This window comes from Podarcis cretensis, assembly GCF_951804945.1.
Source record: "Podarcis cretensis genome assembly, chromosome: 1".
Lineage (NCBI taxonomy): Eukaryota > Metazoa > Chordata > Lepidosauria > Squamata > Lacertidae > Podarcis > Podarcis cretensis.
In genome coordinates this window covers 33,082,483-33,102,457 of record NC_137170.1, presented here as the reverse complement: position 1 = coordinate 33,102,457, position 19,975 = coordinate 33,082,483, and the positions used below count along the sequence as shown (strand labels likewise).

The following is a 19,975-nucleotide window of genomic DNA, read 5'->3' as shown; positions in this document are numbered from 1 at the left end:
CCTCCAGCTGTTTTTGGACTAGAGTTCCCATCATCCCGGATTACTAGTCCTGCTAGCTAGGGATGATGGGAGTTGTAGTCCAAAAACAGCTGGAGACCAAAGTTTGGGAGACCCTGCTTTAGAAGTTACACCTCCTACATAGCCACTTCTATTGATCTGAATTCATAGGTATTAGGTAGGGAGGTGGCCTGTTATAGATGGGGTTGCACTCACCTGGGAAAAACAGGTCTGTCCTTTGAGCAGGGGTGGCAGTGCTCCTGGATCCAGCACTGTCACTGAAGACTCAGATGGCTTTGGTGGTTAGGAGGAGTGCCTTTTTCCAGCTTCAGCTGGTTTGCCAGTTAAGACCCTTTGACAGAGATTACTTGGCCACTACTCCAGCTTCTGGTCTCTTCCAGCTCAGATTATAGCAACGTGAGGCTATGTTCTAAAAAAGCTGCCCTGGTTGCTAGCTTCTAGGCCCAATTCAAGGTGCCCACATTAGTGTAGAGGGAAGTGAGGGGCAGATAGGGCTCATCGACCTGCGAGGGTAAACCCATGGAGAAAACACCGACCCTAAACTTCTGCTGCCTTGTGTGGCATCTTTGGGTGAAGAAAAGGCTAAGGAGTAAACCCTACACAAATCCAGATGGTTGGATGGCGTCTTGTATGCCTCCTTCCATCAACTTGTGCAGCCACGTTAGGGCCAAACCTATTTCTGGTTTTTTGGACCACATCAGCAAAGCCAAAGGGAGGGTCTTGTCGCTTGGATAGCCCAGGAACTTCATACGCACTGCCCAGGCTTGCGCCCTAGGAAGGTCACTTCAGTGCTGCTAATGCTGCGGTTTGCCTTCACCCCTTGGAACTGTACTCATTGTTGTGAGACAGATGGATGCCAATATCATTAGTGTTTAAAGTCTTAAACTATTTGGGTCCCCAATACCTGAAAGACTGCCCTACAGACCTCTTGCATGAGGGAGTCCTCCTGGTAGCATTCTTTGGCAGGTGGCAGCCTGTTTCCTTTGGAATTCCCTCCCCAAAGAGGTGCATTTAGTACCTTCATTTCCTATATGCTGACGATGCACCTGGGTATGCTGGTCTTTTGACACCAAAGATATGTATGTTATGATCCATCCTATTATTCCGATTATAAATTGTTTTAACCAATTTCAATACTGAATCTATCCTGGAACCTTTGGGTCGTTTCACACTTTTAGAGTTCTCTTCATTATGAGGTGCAAGTGGCTCTGTCTGTCTTGGCTTTTAAATGGACGCTGAAGACATTGTGTTTTGTTGAAAGGATGGTGTATGCTGAAGTCTTAATTGCTGTTTTTCGTCCACTATTTGAAAGATTGGATAGTACTCAACACTAGTTCTACTCCCACTGAAGTTAATGGACATGCTTAACTAACTTAATGAACTCAAGTAGGATTTAATTGAATACAACTCCTTGCAAGGTGCCTTGCATTCAATATGATCTCACAATTTGACTTTCCCTCCCCTCATCCATGTGTTACAAGTGCACCTACCTCAGACACCACAGCTTATTAACAGCTTTAGTGGGTTTTTTCCTGTGTTGCACCAAAAGCAGGCTATTAGAACATCTTTTTTTTCAACTTGTGCATTTCCATACTTTTCTGCAAGTTACGTAGGCTTAGGGACCATTCATTAACCATTAAGAATGAAAAACTTCAAGGGAAGCTGGTTCTGCCAGTTGCCAATACAGGCAAGTGCTAATTTACTTGTAACATCATGATCTACCTATGCCATGTGGCCCACAAGTCAAACATTTTGAAGGGTTAGCATTACACATGCATAGCTGAGGTCACAAAGCAAAGAAAAGCTGCTTTGGAAGGCAGGGGAATTTTAGTGCGCAGCAGCAGCTGGAAGTGGCTGATTGCCCATTCCTAGTCACTCTCCAAGTAGGTTTTCCTTCTGCGGAGTTCAAAGACAGGATCCAGGTCTCAGATCCATGTGTTTGCTTGTAACTCTCTGTTAGCCCCTTAGTTAAATTGATCTTACAAGAGCAGTTAAGTGTGTGGTTGACTCTTGTACCGATATCAAGGGTATGTACAAACACTTAGCTTTTGCTGGATTGTATCCTAGGTGCAGGGGTTGCAAACCTGTGGCTCATCAGTTATTGAACTACAGCTCCCATCAGTCCCACCCAGGATGCCTGCCCCATGTTCAGGGTTGATGGCAGTTGTTATGGGAAGGTACCACATTAGCCACCCCTGTGTGTGTGTTGTGTTGAACTGTATAACATGAAGGAACTAGTAACAAATTACAAGGGGGGAAATGTAATTTTATCACACAGAACAAGCTGCTGTTTGTCCATCTACCGTATAGTCACCCAGAAAGTACAGCAATAAGAATAAATAGATAACATGTAAAGCCAAAGGCATGGTAAGTGTTCACAGTCTATTTAATAGTGGGACATGGATATAAGTACTACACAGTTGTTGCTGTTTTAGAACACATTCAATTTTGATATAAGCATTTGCTACGGGAGGGATTTGGGCTTTCCATATTCTACACTTTTAAAGATTTATTCTGCCAGTTTAAGCAAACAATATCAAATTATGATAGCTGGTCTGGTCTTCTACTTAGCTTGGTTTCCTAAAAAAAATTGTTCATAAAGCATTAGCCAAATAAATGTCTGACTTACTTCAGAACTCAAGGCTTTCTGGATTTAAACAGTGGAAACAAGCAAGATAGTTTTCAACGAAAAGTGTGATTTGTTCAGTGCTAAAACTACCATGCTGATATAATAAAATATTTTTCCATGATCAATTTTAATGCTTTATTCATTGATTAAAAGAATATACATTTAACATAAACCATACAACATCAGTCATCAAGTCAAACACTCAGCTGGTTTCCTTACAATTTCTGTCAGGAGTTACTTTAGTCTGATCACATTTATAAGATAAAATCTCACCACATCTGGCATTCACACACACTGTGCCAGTGGATTCACTCTACTGATGTACATATAAAATCCGCATGGTATGTGCTCACTGGAGACAAAACAGCGCACACCTGTCAAAAGGTCATTTTAATATAAGATGGTAAAACCATTTGTAAAACACATATAAACTTTTCCATAAATAGAATCATATCTGGACATCTGTTGCATAAATTGTGTTTTCCAAAGCTTACAATATGGCAGCCAGGTCTCAGCACTGCTGGGCACCCACGTTGGCCACTTAACTTTATTATTGCAGACTGTCCTTTAACATTAAATGCACAACATTCGTACCACTTAAAACTTGGGTCAGGTGGAAGTCTCACAGAGACCACGTCTGTACCGCGGTTGCCCTGAAACAGTTTAAATCGGCTTTTAAAGCCTCTCAGATATAACAAGATTTTAAAACATACTTCATGGAATGTTCTTCATGCATCATAGCAGCTCATACCTGTGATAGAACAAGGTTTGTATTATCTGTTTTCCTTTCTTTCCTTTACATTCACTATTCACAGTGAAACAGGTGCATGTTTAAGAGTTCTGAGGTTGCTGACTGAGCCACAGCACAGCTGTGTACCACAGGTCGAAATTCGACCTTATATATTACAATCTAGCAGTATCTGGCTGGCCAAAAATTGGCCTGCCCCTGCCAGCATGTGGGCACTTCTTCGTTTTAAATCTATTCTTTGGCAGCTGACACAGGCGCTGACAGAGAAAATCCAGTGACTTAGTTGCTAGGGATTTCACGACTAATGTTTGTTTGCAAGCAAAGTAGACTTAAATTTATATCTTTAAATCATTATGGTTTTACCCCATCGGAGTGTAGAGACTTGACGTTTCTTTTTAAATCTGGGCCCAACGCTAACTTGTACGGAGAAGCTGACAGACCACAAGAAAAAGAAGCTACAATTAATTTACAATGAAACTACGATTGATAGCTTTCAGAGTCAGGTAAGCATCTGAAGAAGCTATACTGCGCAAGAGACAACTGCTTCATATTTAAGGAGGAGATTGCAGAGTGGCAATATTTCATGCTCCAGATATTGTACATGAAATCAAAGCAAAGGTTTACAGTAAATGGAATTGGATAGTCCTGATTTTTCTCTCTTTAAAAAAAAAAAAAGCTTTAAGTAGCATGCTACTAGTTTACATGACAATGACTGCATTCAAAACCACTGGGCTATGGATAGTAAAAAGATTTTTGGCTCCTGAGCACAAAAACTCCGACAATAGTAAAATCAGTGAAGTTGCAGAGTTACTCAGTACAAAAAGAAAGTTAGCCGGCAACCTCAGACAACCTTCAGCCACATCTGAGTTTTGCTTTTTTTTTTTTTTTGTAGACAAGTCCATTAACCGTGAAAGCCCTAAACGTTGCCACTTTCAGCTTCTAAACCAATACCCGACTACGTTCTTTGATCAAGAAGTAGAATATACATATATAATTCTATATAGCTAATACTGATTAAACACAGCACAAGAGGGGTTAATTCACACTACTGAAAAACATAATAGGACCCTACTTGCATATGTAACCACAGGAACTGTAAATAAAGAGAACTAAATGCCTTCACTGAAGCTTTGCATTTCTCTGTAAAAATGACGAGTTGGCTCAGTAAAGACACTGAGTAATTCTATGTCCATGACTGCGTGCCAAGGTCGGCCCAATCCAAGGGATACCTGCTCAATGAGATTGTGCACCGGATCCACATCTTGATCGGCCAATTCACCTTGGTCAAAATCAATGCTTTCTTCTGTGACTTCAAGCACTTTCAAATCAGAGCCACGAAGACGAGCAATGGCAATCAGGTTGTGAGCCCAAACAGTATAACCTGAAACACAAAAAAGCAATTACTAATTTTTAGGACTTTGTCTTTCTTCCCTCTCCCTCCCCACCCTACCCCAAAGGTAATTTAATATTTTACAGCCTCACAGCTAACGTCTCCCTATTTAGCAATTTTCCTAATGAGGTTCTTTTCAAGAAATCACCCCAGTAATTGGTCAGTTTACTTACTCGGTTAATTAAAAAAGTGAATATTGCTGCTTCTTCTTTTTGTATTTAATTTTTGCGGAGCTGCCTGTTTTTCCTTCCCCAATAATTCCGGGCAGATGAGTAAGGAAATGTCTCATGGGATTTCTTGGTAGTTTTGCAGCATGATATGTATGTAGCATAAAGGCTCGTGTTAAAGGAGCCAATAATCGTAAAATATGTCGGGTGTAATACAACTTTGACAGGGAAGCCGTCTAAAGTAAGGACAATCCAACAGTGCAGGAAGTTATTTTCCTATCAATTAAGGGTTGTTGGGTTGTTGTTTTTTGGCAACTGTGAGTCTTGTGTTCTGAAGGTAGTAACAGTTTCCCACCATATAATCATGTTGATATGCACAGCATATCCTAGCCTGAAGCCAGAGCACAATTTATTCCCTGCCCCAACACCCAACACTTTGGGAATTCTCTCAAAACCTGGAGAAAAATACTTGAGTGGGAAATCTCAAGGGCATACCCATACCCATATGAATGTGTAGGTTTCTAAACTAGCAGTGTTTTGCCCCTCTGTAATTGCCTACCATGCACTGCCAGAAGAGAGAGCCTTGTGCACCTCCAGGCCAATAAAACCAATGGGTCTTCGGTTCGGTTGTCGCTGAGATCTGGGAAGCCAGACATATCTATCACATCATTCATTAGTATGAAATGAGTGAGGAACTTATCATACTGCCTAGATATGAGATCAACAACAGCTCCTGAAACGCAAGTGATGTAGCTGTCGAAGTGAATCCTCTCCAGTGGGATACTGGGTTTAAGAATCCTTAGCATGTCATCGCTCTTGATATCAAAAGCCATTATATAGACCCGAAGATTAGTGCTGTTGCGTGTCAGTGCCTTCCAATCTTCGTCTTCTGGCATATTTTCCAGGGACTTGTGCATTACGGAAATATTGTGGACCAGAAGAGACAGTCGATGCAAAGGCACATGGTTACTATCAGCCAGGACTCTTGCCATTTCTGCTGTAAAATCACAGAAATCCAAGGCGAGTGAGCGAAGACTGACAAAACGCTCCAATTCAACCGCAGTGATAAGAGTGGTATTACCAGGGATGTGGTTGTCCAGTAAACTCAGGTGTTCCATAGTGTTGGCAATAGGATTTGAGAGAGATGACAATGATGTGGGTGTTACGATTTGTAGCATAAACCCGCATGACAGCCATTTCAGTTGCCTGCTGTTACCCAATATTTCTTCAAACAGCTGCTGTATTCTGCAATAGACAAAGAAGCAACAAAGCTTTACACCTTTAATGCAAGCGGTGCTGCATTAGAAACACACCGGCTGTAGCAGGGGTGGGTGGGGTGGTAGTGAAGGAAAGAAAGAACACACCATTTAAAAATAAGTCTAAAGTTCCAGCAGCAGAATTGCACTTGCTTTTTAAAGTTCTGTTGTCTTCCTTTTTGTTTTAAACAAATATAAAAGAAAATTCATTTTGCCCTTTTGGAACTGTGCATGCTAACTTGTTTTGATTCTCTTCCCCACATTTTGTAATTAGCATATGTGTAGGGTAGCTACCAATTGCTAGAAGTCCTAGAGAGCACAGCGTGGTGGGTTCAATAGTGCTTGTATCTACTCACTGCATCAGCACTTTGCGTATCTCATTCAAATGATACTCCAAAGGGAAAATCAGGACTGATTAATGCTGTATATGCTTGTACGTCATTCAGCTTGACACTTGATTTGAAGCCAAATGGCGGAAGTGATATTTGATTATATGAAAGCTCTATCCGTGATGCTTGTTCCACGATAACCATTTCTCACATGCGAGTCATGACTTGGTACCACATTCAGAGTGATGGACATCTGTATGTAACCTATTTATACCGGCTGATGAAAATAATGGGGGGTAGGAAGTAACTTGCATCTTACGCTTATTTTACTTATGCAATTGCAACTTTGGTCGGCGGGGGAAATAAATATCTAACTGGAAAGTGGAGGAAACCCATTCTCCATTCATTTATTTTCCCCCACCCACCTGTGCAAAGCTGTGATTGCTGGTTTTGGAACAGCAGCTCTGGCAGAATCCGAACAACCCTCCATTTTGCCGGGGTGTGCGTGTGTTCCAAAGGGTTCCTGGCTTTATGCATTTTTGCATAAATGTGTGGACCCCTCACGTAAGATGTGAGTTAAATGTACCAGAAACCTTTCTTCTAATTAGCAAGTACAACTCTGATAATGATGAACATTCTAATCCCACCCTTCCACCAAGGAACTGAGGCCAGTGTACACAGTCCCCACACGTCTCATATTTTACTCCTGAAGTTAATTGTGAGAATAGTCAGGTTAATTGTGTCTGAAGCAGTATGAAAGTTGCTCAGTTTTTTGCAGAATGCACCTGCTTTTAGCAATGTGACATGGATAGTATAAAGTTTATACTGAGAATTTGCTGGATGAAGATACTGCTACAGCAGTCCCTGGCACCCCTTCCTGCTTTGCTTAAAATGATTTATCCTGCAATGTGAATTTTGTAGGAGAAAATCTCCCAACTACTGCAAATGGCTTGTTTTTAGAGTAATCATGTTCTGAGAAAAGATGTCCAATTTGCAAAGGAAATTGCAGCAACAAAGAACGATAGACACTGTGAAACCATGAGCCATTATTTTCAGTACTAAATCATCAGAGAAGACAATGGATTATATTCTAAAACAGTGCATTTACAACACACACACATCACATTTCTTTAAACTGCAATACTGTAACAATATATTTTGGACAACTTACTGCTTAATCTTTTTTCCATCTGGATCCACTTTGCTGAGGTGCGTATTTGATATACTTCCATGTTGTTGCAGAATGCTTATATCACCAAAGAGACTTAATTTCTGGAGATTCCTATTTGGAAGGGGAAAGTGTCAAGTCAGAGGCTTTGCATTAGAGGAGCATTTGAAAATAGCTCAAGCTTTTGTGTTATATGAGCCGCAATCCACACAGTAACACTATAGCCTTCCAGCACATGAAATCTAGAAACTAGTTGCCCCTTCTAACCAAGGTACATTTGAATGACCAAGCTAAATAGCTTTACAATACATTTAAATTTGTTCAAAACTAGAAAAGAACCCAACATAATTCCGTCACAATATAGTGAATCTTTTTTCTGAATCACAGGATACTAGAAATAATCCTCATGAATATAGACAGTGGTAAGGAAATGGTTATATGTGGACATAACATTGCAGAGGTGCTTGCAAAATATACCAGAATGAAATCTCCTGTACCTAGGGTCACTGGGTGCAGCTATTTGGGACTTGCCATGCTAGTGACAGAGACTGTATAGAACCTATGATGTAGATGTGCTTTCTTTGCATGAACCTGCTTATTTTCTTGGCTTTTTTCCACCCAAGAATAAAATGCTTGAATATAAAGGATGGAATGGAAAAGCCATCTAACCAGATTTCCTTCTAGCCCACCTTCACAGACTGCATCACTCTCCAGGTTATGTGGTTATGTTTTTAGCAGAGTTGCGACATTTTTGGTAAATTCTATATTGCGTGGCTCAGGCACAAACACGATGCCCTGCCTAATATTTACTTAGAAGCTCTTGGATTCTCCCAGGTACAGATTAGATAACTTGCCAGATCTTCACAGAGGACAAAGTAAAAGGCAGCAAACAGCAGCCATTCCCTAGATTATTTTCAGTGAAGCTGACTAATAACAGCTGTTTCCAAGGCCATCATACTTAAAGGTACATACACAACTTATCTGGAGACGAGTTTATAGTTCCATACATAGCCTTTCATTTATTACCTATACTAATGCTTCACTGAAAATCATGTTTAAATATTTCAGGGTGTACACTTTTGCCCCCCATATTATTCTAAATTCTCAATTCTGCTCCAGCCTCCTCTACTTTGGTGTTCTGTAGGCAGCCAAGTAAAACAATTTGCTCACTTTTGCTCCCATAGATGTACAGTATTAAAAAGAAAACTGTTGTATAAACAAGTCTGAAGAAGCATTCACCAACTTGGCACCCTCCAGATGTTTTGCACTACGTCGTTTGGAGGACATCAGGTTGGTGAAGGTTGGTCTATTAAAAACCATCTACTGCAAGTAGCGCCTGCTACCCACTCAATAGTGGTCTAAAAAACACTAAAGGAGAGCCAGGTTTCTTCCAATTAACAAAAGCTTGGTTGTAGCAACTCATATTCCCATTAAGTGACTACTAGAGGGTTAGCTACAGCCCTGAATTTAAATATTGACTTTTGATCATAAATTCAACCTGAAGCATAAGCACTCTCTGTAGAAAATTAACTATGTTTATGTCAGTTCAAACCTAAATTTGGCAGGGTGCCACTCAATTGGTAGCTACTCAGAGTTGTCATAATGTATTGCGCAGAGATCCGAAGACTAGTCACATACAGCAAAGTTCATGCCTCAAATACGTCAATATTTTGAGCGCATCATTTATTGCCAATATGCAAAACACAGAGATTGCTTTCCAAAGGATTTTCTAAAGGGTCAGCTTTCATACCTGATCTATATGCCCCACAATACTGTGAACATTTTAATTAGAAGCAGCAGTGAGCACCCAAGAACATCAAGCAGTATTGCTATTTTTAGCTCTGCAGCCAAAGACTTCTTGCCTCAGGTACCGTAAATTCTAAAAGAACAGCATTGTCATTTGAAAGTTGTGTGTAGTTGCATAAGCTGTACATGCTGCACAGCTGAAAGCCAGGCTAAACCTTATAAGAGGGCTGCAGCTGCCACTGCTGTCACTCTCCCTTGTAGCATCATCCAACACATAAAATGCATCACACAAAAAATCACTATGCTAACCCATCTGCCAATGCTGTGAGGCAAAGACCGGGAGATGAGCAACGCAATAGGATGCCATGTGTTGTGTTGGATGCTATAAGGAGGAGTGGTGGTTGCTGCAGGGACAAAGATAGTAAGCCCTCACATACCAATTCACGTGAATAACTAATCAAAATATCTGGGGTCAGTTGCTTACTTTAATAATCTGGCACTATCTATTCTACACACACCTTTAGCACAGTGGGCACTGCTTGCACATCATGACTTGAAGTGTATGTGAACGCATCTGCCCGTGTATGTGAGAAAGAGGGAGACAGAGAGATTAGGTATCACAGCACACACTTCAATCCTATATATATTTACTTGGAAGCAAGTCTCACTTTTAGGGGGGCTTACTCCCAGGAAACTATGCACAGGGGGATCCGAGCCATACTCTGCAGACATGCTATTATATTTCCATTCATTTCATGCACAAGGCTTCCACCAGCCCATCAGCAGCCAGAGCCCAGTCGATCCCACAGCAGCAGCAGCAGCAGCAGTGACAGCTCCTGGCGCCAGGCTAACTTGATGAACTCTGGATCTCCTTCAGTCATGTGTTATCATGAACTGTAATGTCCTAAAAATACATGAGCAATTTAGTAATACCCATTAAACCACTGTGTAAAACACAGCATTTTTCTAATGTATGACATTAGCTCTAGGGTTTATGCACAATTGTTTCCAACTTGCATTAAGATTGCATTTGAGCTTTAGAGCAATTTATGAAATTGCTTGGAGAACCTTGTGTTCCATATTATGTCCCAGATCCTTCAGAAACTATTAATTCTTCCCAGCCTTATTTTATATGCTGCACTCAAGCAAAGCCATTAATTCTCTGTTCAGCAACTAATTTTCAGAAGCCATGTTTTCAGTTGAGCAATGGCCGAAAGGCCTGCAGTGTGGGCTCTGCTTGGACCTACATGAGCAAAATTAAAGCGAATGCGCTCTTCAGCATCCTCTTCTCCAGCACAATCTGTGTCAGAAACTTTGGCACTCTATGCACCTTCACTGCTCACTGCTATTTCTTTGTGCTTTGGCTTGTACACAGGAGTTTAGGTGCACAATGAGATAAAGAGGTCTGCCCAAGTTTATTCTGTTTGTAGTGTAGAAGACAAGTGCCTCACCCAGGAAGAAAATGGCTGACTACACCATAAGAGCACATTGTCCTGTCTGAGACATCCTGGTGATCAGGGGCTGTGCAAGGAGCCAGGCAAAAAACCTTTAGAAACTAGATTTATTCACTAGGCCACCATTTGTCTATCCACACGTTTAACTTTTAAAGTATAGTCCATGTTATACTTCTTAGTCAAACAGAATATAATTTGCTAGATTTATATCATTGCCACCTAGTCCACAACAGAAACACATCTAATGTTATAGAGTGATCTAGTATGTTCAAACTCTGACATTCTGCATTGTGATTTATTTTACTTTTGTGGTTGGAAGAGCCAGATGCAACAACTTGCCTGTGTAGTGTTAGTGCATTGGCAGAGACTAAAAGTAGTCAATGCAACCATTTCAGCTACACATTCATGTGCACTGCTGTTTCTGTGAAATACAGTTTCGGAATACAATACCAAGCTATGAAGCAGAGAGAAAACTAACACCTACTAGCTATCAGAAAGCAAGTACATAGAAGAATATAAAAAGTAAACAAGTCTTGCCACAACAGATACTGCTGTGGCAAGACTTTCCACAAAGGCGGGATTGGAAAGATGCCCCAAACCTTTATTAGCAAAACTAACATTTTACTGACATCCAAAATATCTACCAATTAGAGGAATACGTACATGTGTAAAATGTTGCCTAAAAATATTAGCAACCACATCACAGTTCCCTCATGTTCGTAGGTGGAAATCTGTCAAATTTCACTAGTATTATATCAGACAGTGAAGAGGTTTCTCAATAATTTCCCACATACTTAAAAAATTATAACAGTAGAATGATTACTCTTTTTTAACCAGTGTTTTCTTGGGAAGAAAGTTTTTAAAAAGTTTAGGGATCTACTACAAATTATTTAATGGCTTAGGTAATGCCTTAGATAGGAACATTGGGGTGTATCGTTCACCACTCTACATGCCATAATTGCTGCATTTTCCACCTCCTCAATTATGAACTGTCTTCCACTGAACACGTAGAAGACAAGGAGGAAATTAAGACAGGCTGCTTCCTCCAGCCGGGTGCTGCATTTTCACATCACAGTCCTGACACAGTGGCTGCTCAGAGAGGGCGATGTCCAGGCTCCTAAGTATTGACCAGTTTCAAAATAGGCCTGTACACTCACGTCAAAAGCATATTTTATAACTGCAATTTCTGAGAATCCCTGGGGATCTTGTTGCAGTTTAATAAAGGCGAAATTAAAAGATTGGCCTCTTTTGCTCTATCGTTATTCAAGCTGTCAAGCAAACATCAATGACAGGGTGCATTTTGCTCTTTTTTTTTTTTGAATTTAAGCTTTCATTAAAAAAAACAAAGCACCTACCTCTCAAATGCATTAAGTCATTTATGGTAGGGGGAAGAGTTACTCAGACGTAGCAAACAGGACAGCTCCACTTTATCTGCCCACACTATGCCATGGAGAATTGCACTGTATCATATGAATTTCCAGCTAAGTATACTGTGCTTTTTGATGTAGCTCTGTCCATTTTTAGCAGTGAGCCTTGCTCACGCTGTATGTCATGATGCCACTGCATTATGTGGGTGGCATTGCAGCCAAGAAAGTTATCATGGTGTGAACTGCAAACAGGGATGTTCTCTGAAGGGCTTTGAACAAGATAGTTATAAAAACATTATCAGAAGTCAGAACCATTAGTAAATGTAAATCATGAGTTTATATTCCCAAACCTGAGAACCACTACATTGTTCTCTCCTACGGAGAATATAGGTTCTTCGCTTGAACAGAAGAATTTAGCTTCCTCCCCATGCCACTCCAAAATTCTAATCAGAACACAAACGTTTCGAAGCATGGGACTATATTTCCTTAGTTTCCAGGCTGTTATGTTCTTGATTAGTTACAATAGTCACTTAAAGTTGACTTTTTAGGCTCTGCACTTCAGGCCATTTGTGTTTGACAAAGACATACTGTAGGTTTTGAAGAGATTGTAAATTTTATCACTGCCTGTTATGTAACTGAAGAATAAATGAGACAGTCAGAAGCAACATCAGCCTCGGCCACTGGATCATCAACCTAAGCATATCTCCTTCATTTCTATTTTTTTTCTCTCCCAACTGCTTGATGAAGAATATTTTGCTTGCAAACCATTTTGAATAACTAGCTGGTGCAATAAAATATGCCATTTTAAATCATGCTGTGTGAAAAACAAAGCCACCAACTCTCTGATCTCATACAGCGATGACATGGAAATTTCCCACTATTCTGTAAAATACTGAAAATCTCTCCTGAACAAGTAATCTTGCTATGCTGATCAGTAAATGTGCCTCCGGTGTGGCCTTTTTCTTTCAAGAGTTCAATGACAGAAATAAACGCCTTATCTTTCAGAAGCCTATTTGCTGCATAATGCTGAACATGCTAATATGCCGCTTTCTTTCCTAGCTTATTCACCTCCTTTTCAAGCCTATTCATTTTTATTACACAGATGCTCTAACAAGTTAACATTACTACGTAATTTATCTCGTACAGGTCAAGAGCAGGCGTATTTCCCCAGAAACCAAATGTGACAAAAGAAGATAACCAACCAGCAGGCATTGCAGATGGAGGAAGAGAAAGTAAAGCAACAGGAAGAACTAGTTTAGTATCTGTATTTCAGACCTTGAAAATATTTGAAACAATTCAAAACAGCACCTTTTCAAGGTGCTATGAAGAAACTAATTATGGAGAACAAATTTAAAAAATTAGTTTAATACCACTGCACCTGTAACCAAGGAGAAGGAAGAGAAGGCCTCAAAGGATATTATTATTTCAGGGCCTCAAAAGATAAGGCTATTTCATCCTTTGATTTCCTACCCCCCACCCAGTCTTAAGTATGTTTACATGGAAGAAGTTAAGACGTACAAGAGCAAGGTCTGATTGCACACTCTCCAAATCACACACACAATCACTTAGTTATTTCATAGTTTGTGGCAAAGGTTTCACAGGATATAGGGGTGTGCATCAGTTTCAGAAAAATGGTGAAGCCAAGTGGGATGTCTGGGAGGAGCCATTTGAATTCCGAATCTTGGAAGGGTGGGGGGCAAATGGAACTGATTCACTCTCCTGAGCCAAACTGAGTTGTTTTATAAAGTGCCAAGCTTTGGGATTCAAACCAAATATTATGGTTGGTGCACACTCCTAACAGGAAGTAAATAAAAAAAAAGATTACATGGGGTCTCTAATTATCTGTGGCCTTTTAGAAGTGGGTGGAATATTTAAAATTTTAATCATCCGCTTGCTTTTTATGTCTCTATTGGGAGAGTTGGGCTATAAATCGGTTTGAGTTGCCTTGGGCAAGATAAAGTGACTAACAAATTCAATAAATAATAACAACGTATGAGCTTGAGGCTCCATCTCCAACACCAAACAATGGTTTGTTTGTTATATGTGAACTGACCCCACTGTTATAACAGAATTTACTTCAGTAAGACTATTTAAAATTGCAATCTACTAAGGAGATCCACACATAGAAGCAGGCTTTCCAGAGCAGATTTCTTTGCTGGATGAGGATTGTGCATGCAACAATGAACTGGATGTTCAGATATTCTTGCTGAATGCCCACATCCATTAATGAAGGCTATGCATTATGGAATGTGAATTGTGTACACAGTGCCCAACTCATATGCAGCACAGATGGAATGTGGATAGGCACCAAACACATGCAAGCTCTATCAGCACTGTAGAGTGGGAAAGATCCTGAGATTTTCCATTCATCCAGGGATGAAATCAAGGCAGCACATCCCCATCCATTACCTGAGACAACAGTACATGATCATTACTCAACATGATCGTTACTCAACACTAAACAGAGAATAGTCTTAAAACTCATGATGCAGCTGAAACTAAGCAAGCCTGGCCCTGTAAACTGGGAGGCTGCCCAGGAACCACATGCAATTTGCTCTTTGAGGAGTAGAGCATAAGCGAAATAAAGACAACTTCTTGGGTGCGACACCTTACTTACAGCACAATCCTCCGTATTAATTCCAAAGTGAATTCTACGGTTTTTCCACAGGGCTTATTCAGGGGAACATGTGGTTAGACTTGCAGCTTTAAAGGTTTATTCAGAAGGTGCTGCTGCAACAATTAAGTATTTTCCTCAATAAATTCTGAAAGTTAACCGCGGGGGTAGGGAGAGTTCTGCTTCACTAGGAGAAGGAAAGAGTCAAACGTATTTGCTGGATTTAGTTAATGAACTCCCAGAATGGTTCTGCCAAATGAAACACATTTCCTTCTACTTCTCAAATAAGCGTGTATGTCAGAATTCTGGCAATATTTGAGTCGTGTGCGTTCAACAGCACAGGACCAAAACATACAGTTCAGACACTACTTTTTGCTCACACCCTTGTCTAGCAATCCTTTCTAAAGGATCATGCTCTGGCTTATTACCATAGGAACGAAGTAATATGAAAATGCACATAATGAACCCTGATGCTCTTTTTGTGTAAGGAAAAGCAACTTCAGATGGAGAAAGTCTTGTGCAGAGATACAACAGGGTGGGTTTACTCTTTCATTATCAACTTTTTTTCCCCCTTTCTAACTCACCACTTGAGCTGCTTTCCCCCTCTGTGGGGTCCCAGGAATAAATTTGTGGTGGTAAATATGCTTCTAGAGCATTTATATGCAACACATAGTCTACTCTTTAAGCTACCTGATCATTGACATACTAAGACAGCCTTGTAACTAAGTCCACTGGAGTTAATAGCCTGTAAAGTAAAACCACTAGCCTGCTAAAAAGCTAGTAGGCTGTGTTGTTATGCTGCTCAGAGGAATAAAAGCCTCTTCCCCAGTGGTGAGAACAGAAATGAAGTGGGTTGGTGGTGCCTGGACAGAGCAATCCATCCCTCCTTAGCCAGACAACTAATTAGCCGCATGGAATTCCTTGTTGCCTATGGCCACAAGGCAAGTTGTTAAGATACAAGGCTGACATAGAAGCTTTGCATGTTTGCTGGTCCTTTCAATGGGGTTGTTTACATAAACACTTTAAGGAAACAGGATTGCCTCTGCAATCTCAACCAGCTGCAGTTAGAATTACTGGGGTCAACTTCTACAGAATTATTATTTTGCCTAGCTGGTAAAGAAATAAGGCTATATAAATAGAACTGGAGAAATGTTTTATGCAAGCATGGCCTCAACTGGTAAGCAACAGGGATGTTCAAAAGGGAAACCAGCAGACAGTATGCAGGATCAGCCACAAGATACAAATAGCCCTTGCAATGCCATCATCTTTACACTCTTCAGATTCTGCAGTATTGAATAAGAAAGCCCATGAAGTCATCTATGTACCATGATTAGCTAACAGAGTGAAAGGGAGGGTAAGTCCTATAAGAAACTGCTGAGGCCCAAATTCCCTACAGCTTTAATAGGCTGCTAGCTTGAGAGGGGCTCATCGAGCCTGCCACACCCTTGTTGCAGACCTAGCACTTCATCAGTCTAATGGTTTCCTATTAATTTGTCCAGGCCTGCTGATAGTGATGCTGGTTAGAGTTGGGCCTTAGCGTTGCTGTTTTTATAATAGGTGCATGATTTTATTTTGTTTTGCTTTTTATATAACCATATATCCTTCAGTGTGTGCTGTATTGTAAGCCTCTCTTCTACATGACGGACAGGGTATCAGCTCAAAGAAAGGACTTTGTTGCTCTCTCTCTCTGGTTCTTGGCTTGTTACTTTTCATGCAGATTACCTCCTTCCCTGAAGCAAGCAGCTGCCTTTTCCACAGGTGAGTGTAAGAGTGTCAATCATTGTCTCCAAGTCTAACCTACATCACATGGGTGCTGTGAGGATAAAACAGGGAGAGGAAGAACCATGTGTGTTACACTGAGCTCCTTGGGAGCAAGGTGGGATTTAAATAAATGTAATAAATATGCAAAAATAAAAAGTGACAGAAAGGCCCCACAGCGGGTCACCTAGTGAGCTCACAGATGAGGTGAAATATGAACTGCAATTTCCTGGCTGCCATGAAAGCGAACTGCAATTTCCTGGCTCACAGCACACATACTTGAGTGTTTCAGTATCCACATGACAAAAGCTGGTCACTGTAGCACCCAACAGAGTGAGACGGAATTTGGAAATCTCTGAAAAAAATGGCCACAAATCTGATCTTGGCTGCTTCAGATCTTATCACATCTTTTCATTGACATATGGTTGCTGTACCAGTTGCAGCAGTTTAATTTTCTGAGATGTGTGATCTGAACAGGATTTTCTTACTGCAAATCACTTAAGATGTGCAAACTATAGTCTATTCTATTGTGCAGAACTGGCTGTAGGAAAGAGTGATGAGCACAGCATGGACAACTGCACAATCTTTTCTTGAAAAGGACATTTCATTCTGTAGTGGAGCAGAGAGAAACAAGAGTAACACAAAAGGAAACAAAAGGAAACAAACAGCTCTGGAACATTACTGATCAACTTAGATTTCTTCATTATATGACCTTGACAGAATGGGAATTTTGGAAATCTTGAGGGAGAATGCAGAGCTAAAGGCTTACAAATGCAAAATATGTTTATGCTATTTTTGTGATATACAAATGACATGAAAAACTTGGTATACTTATTTGTAAAACATTCTTGTTTATAAAACCCAATTAAAAATGCTAAATATGTAACTAACTGTGACATCTTTGTTGTATGACAACAAACACTAGAGTCACTGGAAAGGAAAAGATATCACTTTGGATCAGCTGGTATTGCTGTATTGCTCCCTTTAAAAAAGAAGAAAATGTTCTTTAACTGGTTTCCCAATTATGTAACAGCCTATAGCAGAGCAAATTATTAATGTGCCCTGCTGCTGGCTTCAGAATAGTACACTAACAGTAGGTGTTCTAGAACGGACACCACAAAGCCACTGTCTCCCATTTTGAAGGATTTAGGCACTAAAGAAGTGACATGTTAGCTGAAGAATGGTTAGTGTTTCTATCAGTCAAGAAACCAAAAGCAACTGTCAGGTTTTTCTAGCAGCTTATGACAAAAAGTATTATGAGCCCATCAAAACAGGGGGCACAGGGCAAATAATAACAACTGTCTCAACAGCTCCCTTTTTGGTGACATCCCAGGGAAGGTACTTGACGTGCGGAAGGTAGTGAAGCTACCTATCCAGAAACACTCCTCTCCACAAGGATCCCCCCCAACCGCAGCACTTTTGGGTGGCGACGTGCAGACGTGTGTTCCTTCATGTGATGTTCCTTTAGAGTTGCTCCAGAATGGCTCCTTCCTCGCCGCTCACACATCCCTCCCTCCCTCCCCCCCCCCCCGGCGCGCACAGCAGGAGTAAGGCATCTTTAAGTGGATGCGTGACAACCGGGAATTCAACAGGTGTAGCTTCCCCCACCCAGTAATAACTCAATCGGCCGAACTTCAGGCAGATGTTAGAAAGCACATGAACCTTTGAAAGAGAGCGAGAGAGAGATGCTGCTTCCCAGGTTAGCTGGGAAGCAGGAGGCTTTGCAACTCTCCCTCCCGCTCGGCGTGCGTGTGCATTGGTGTGAATACGTGTGTGTATGTTTGTGAATGTTAGTTCACGCTGGCTGGCCTCCCACGACGCCGTCCTACCTGTTGTTGCGGACGCTGCTAAGCACGCAGAGTACGAGCTCCAGGTAGGTCCTCAGCAGCTCCAGCCAGCGAGGGCAGAGCTGCGCTTCTCCCTCCGCCGCGGCCGCCGCGGCTGCCGCTTCCTCGCCCACCCCGCTGGCGCCTCCTCCTCCTCCTCCTCCTCCGGCTCCTGCTCCGCCGCCTCCGGCTCCTCCGCTGGGGTAGTTGTCGGCGGCGAACTGGACGCGGAGCTCGCGCACGAACCAGCCGCACTTGCGCATGAGGAAGTCGAGGCGCGGGCGCTCGGCCGGGCAGACGCGCAGGCTGAGGCGCAGCCGGGGCCACAGGGCCGGGTAGAAGAGGCACTCTCGCCAGTGCGAGCAGGCGGCCGAGGCCCGGAGCCGGTCCGGGGCGGCCAGGAACGAGAAGATGTGGACCACCAGCTCGCTGGGCAGGGAGCCGGCGCCCACCGGCCCCCCACACACCGACGACATGGCCGGCCCAGCCGCCGGCGGCCGCAGCCCCGAGCCCGGCCTCGGCCTCCCCTCCGGCTCCTGCGACAGAAACAACAACATCAATGACAAGGCGGAGGGAGGCGGGGCGGGACCGGACGGGACTCTGCTGCTGCTGCTGCTGCTGCCGCTGCCGCCGCCGCCGCCGCCGGAGCCAACCACTGCTCGCAGCCGCAGGGGGAGGGCGAGATGTACCATTGGGCTCCCGGGTTGGGTTGTCGGGGCGGGATGGAACGCACCAACGCGCCGAGAGGGAGGGAGAGGCGGAGGCGGAGCGTACCAAAGTGCGCTCAGCCGGCGGGGGTGGCGGGGAACTGTTGCTCTCATGACTCAGCGCGCGGAGAAGGGCTGGCGTGGCTGATGGATGCCACCTAACGAAAGTTTCGCGGAGGAGGGGGAGCGCGGCGCGATAGCCGACCTGGATTTTTCCCTTTGCAAGGCCGCGGGGACGCTTAGAAGAACCACGGGAGGCGCTGCCGCCTAGGAGCGCCTGCACAAAGTCCCCCGCGCGGCGATGAAGACGCCCGGTGTTTCTGCATCTTTCCAAAATTCGAACATCGCCCGCCTGTTAAAATGAAGCAGTTTATTCCAGGATAATTTTAAGGGCTGGAATAGGCAAGCACCTAAGAGGAGTTTATTTTTTTTATTTTTTCCTTGGCAGATAAGAGCAGAGGGAAAATATTTTCCCTGTCCTCTTTCATTTGTATCAGAGGCATGAGCATGACTAGTGTGCAAAATAACAATTTTGTTCACAGTTCTGGTGCTGACCTTCAAAGCCCTAAATGGCCTCACCTTGAATACGCAAAGTAGTGTCTCCATCTGGACACCGAGGTCCAGCTCCCAGGGCCCCTGATGGTTCCCTCACTGTGAGAAGTTACAGGGAATCAGGCAGGGGGCATTTTCGGGAGTGGTGCCCTCCCACCAGTTGTCAAGGAAATGAACTATTTGACTTTTAGAAGACATCTGAAGGCAGCTCTGTTTAGGGAAGTTTTTAATGTTGATGTTTTCTTG

The 19,975-nt window shown here is 42.5% G+C and overlaps 1 protein-coding gene across 1 annotated transcript; it reads right to left on the bottom strand.

Annotated features, from left to right (window-relative positions):
* Window positions 1-2,386: 2,386 nt before the first annotated feature.
* Window positions 2,387-19,177, bottom strand: FBXO33 (F-box protein 33). The gene is made up of 4 exons (XM_079972114.1): window positions 18,474-19,177; window positions 7,709-7,819; window positions 5,512-6,197; window positions 2,387-4,776 (listed from the first exon to the last, which is right to left on the bottom strand). The coding sequence occupies exons 1-4, from the start codon at window positions 19,160-19,162 to the stop codon at window positions 4,505-4,507; spliced, it is 1,758 nt and encodes a 585-aa protein (XP_079828240.1). The 5' UTR covers window positions 19,163-19,177; the 3' UTR covers window positions 2,387-4,504.
* Between the last annotated feature and the right edge of the window lie 798 nt (window positions 19,178-19,975).